The 2179-nt window shown below is 71.2% G+C and overlaps 1 protein-coding gene across 1 annotated transcript in view; it reads left to right on the top strand.

Moving 5' to 3' along the window:
- CHLNCDRAFT_133218 (hypothetical protein) overlaps positions 1-2179 on the top strand; it is a gene marked incomplete at both ends in the record, with an annotated part of 7049 nt that overhangs the window by 1243 nt on the left and 3627 nt on the right. The window contains 7 exons of the mRNA XM_005851725.1: positions 220-300; positions 481-603; positions 834-935; positions 1174-1299; positions 1510-1644; positions 1895-1969; positions 2121-2146. Of these exons, the coding sequence (XP_005851787.1) occupies positions 220-300; positions 481-603; positions 834-935; positions 1174-1299; positions 1510-1644; positions 1895-1969; positions 2121-2146 (668 nt within the window). The remainder of the gene's footprint in view (positions 1-219; positions 301-480; positions 604-833; positions 936-1173; positions 1300-1509; positions 1645-1894; positions 1970-2120; positions 2147-2179) is intronic.

Raw genomic sequence — 2179 nt, forward strand, 5'->3', positions numbered from 1 at the left:
GCAGGGGAAAGCAGGGGCAGGCGGTGCCTGTGTGTGCTGGTGCTCATGGAGGTGGGCGGGGCGTGCTGGTGATCTGTATGCGTGTGTGTGTGTGTGTGTGTGTGTGTGATGTGTGTGTGCCAGGCACGCAGGTGTTGCTGCGGCTGCCACGCCTGCCTTGCCGCTGCCGGCCGGCCGCCAGCCGGTACCACCCGCCACCCACGCCCCCCGCACCCGCAGATCATCCGGCTGGCGCCCAACCTGCCCGACCCCTACCACACGCTGGGCCTGCTGCACGAGGCGGTGGGGGACGTGAAGAAGGTGCGCGGCAGCCGCCGCCCGCTGGGCCCTTGGCCACGCCCTGCTGCAGCGGCCGGGGCGCTGCGGACGACCCAGCCAGGCTGCCGCCTCTCCGCCCCACTGCCGCCCCTCATCCTGCGCTACCGCCCTTCAGCCCCGCTGCCTGCTCCCCTCCCCCCCCCATGCGCCCGCCCCCCGCAGTCCCTGGACTTCTACATGATCGCCGCCCACCTCACACCCAAGGACATCTCCCTGTGGCGCCGCCTGGCCCAGCTGTCGGCGGACCAGGGCCTGGTGCGGCAGGCCATCTACTGCTACACGCAGGTGGGTGGGTGGGGGTGGGAGAGGAGTGGGGTTTCAAGGTGGGATTTCCAGGTGGGGCGCGCTGGCCTGTTGACGGTAGGGCGCCTGTGAACCTCCCCAAAGAGGCCGGGGAGGGGTGCGCCTTGGGCTGGCATGTCGGAGCTACACTTTTGTCGTAGCTCGTCCCTTTGCGCGGGGCCGGCTTGGTGCACCGTGACTACCACGGGTGCACGGTGTCCCCCGTACCACAGGTGTTGCGGCGGGACAGGGAGGACCTGGATGCGCGGTACGACCGCGCCATGCTGTACGCCGACATGGGGGAGAACCGCAAGGCGATCGAGGGGCTGGAGCAGGTGGGCGGCGGGGGGCCTGCCGGCCTGCTTCGCGCTGGCTGGGGCGGTCGCCATGCTGGTGACGCCGCTGTAATGCCATGGGTGGGGCGAGTGCGGGTTGTTTGCATGGCTCTGGCGGTGGTGTTGAGGGAGCCATCTGCCTCAGCGCAGCACAAGCTGCGCGGAAGGTGGGCGGGCGCTCCTTGGCAGTCGGCCGCCTGCTCACCGCTCCACCCCCCTGCACCCATGCCCGTGCCAGGTCAAGGCGGCGCGGCCAGACCACAGCGAGGCGCCCAAGGCCCTGGCCCGCCTGTTCCACCGCACCGGCCAGGCGCCGCGGGCGGTGCAGGTGCTGCAGGCACACCTGTCCACCTACCCGGCGCTGGTGAGGGGGCGCTGCCGGGCTGGGCACGGGGCAGGCGACGGGCCGCTTTGGTGGCGGCGCTGGGGGGTGCCAGTTGACCCAACTGCACCGCACGCGCTGCCCGCCTGCCTCCTGTCGCCCCGCCCGTCCCACGCACCCACAACAATAACCCCCTGCCTGCCCCCCCACCCCACCACCACCACCACCTCCGCACCCCCACCCACCCCGCAGACCGACCTCACCCACATCAACATCCTGGCGGAGCTGTACTGCGACGCGGGCCAGTGGGCGGCGGCGCTGGCCACCGTGCAGCGCGCGGAGCGGGAGCTGCTGGCACCCGACGAGGAGCTGCCCATCGACTTGAGGGTGCGGGGGTGGGGTGGGAGGGGTGGTGTGTGTGGTGGTGGTGTGTGGGGGGGGTCCACATGGGGTTGGGCGTGCTGGCCAGCGATGGCTGGATGTCGCCTGGTATAGTATCTAGCTAGCTTATAGCGCCAGTGCTGAGCAAGGTGCGGTGTGGTGCGGCGTGTGGTGTTGTCGGGGAGCCAGCTGGCAGGGGGTGAGGAGGCCGCCCCCACCCGCCACCTCACCGCCGCCTGTGCCCGCCGCGCCGCAGGTCAAGGCGGGCACAGCGCAGGCGCACCTGGGCGACGTGGCGGCGGCGGTGGAGGCCTTCAGCCTGATACTGCAGGTACCGCAGGGCAGTACCACCCGCACCGTACCGCACATACAGTGCCACTGCTTGCGCGCTGCGCCACCGGCGCTGCCTCCTGGCGCTGCGCTGCCCTGGCTGCACCACCCTTGAGCAAACCCCTCCCTGCCTGCCTGCCCGCCTGGCGCAGGAGCCTGTGGAGTCGTTTGCTGACCTGTACCTGGATGCCGGCAATGTGCTGATGGGGGT

Source organism: Chlorella variabilis, assembly GCF_000147415.1.
Source record: "Chlorella variabilis unplaced genomic scaffold CHLNCscaffold_1, whole genome shotgun sequence".
Classification (NCBI taxonomy): domain Eukaryota; kingdom Viridiplantae; phylum Chlorophyta; class Trebouxiophyceae; order Chlorellales; family Chlorellaceae; genus Chlorella; species Chlorella variabilis.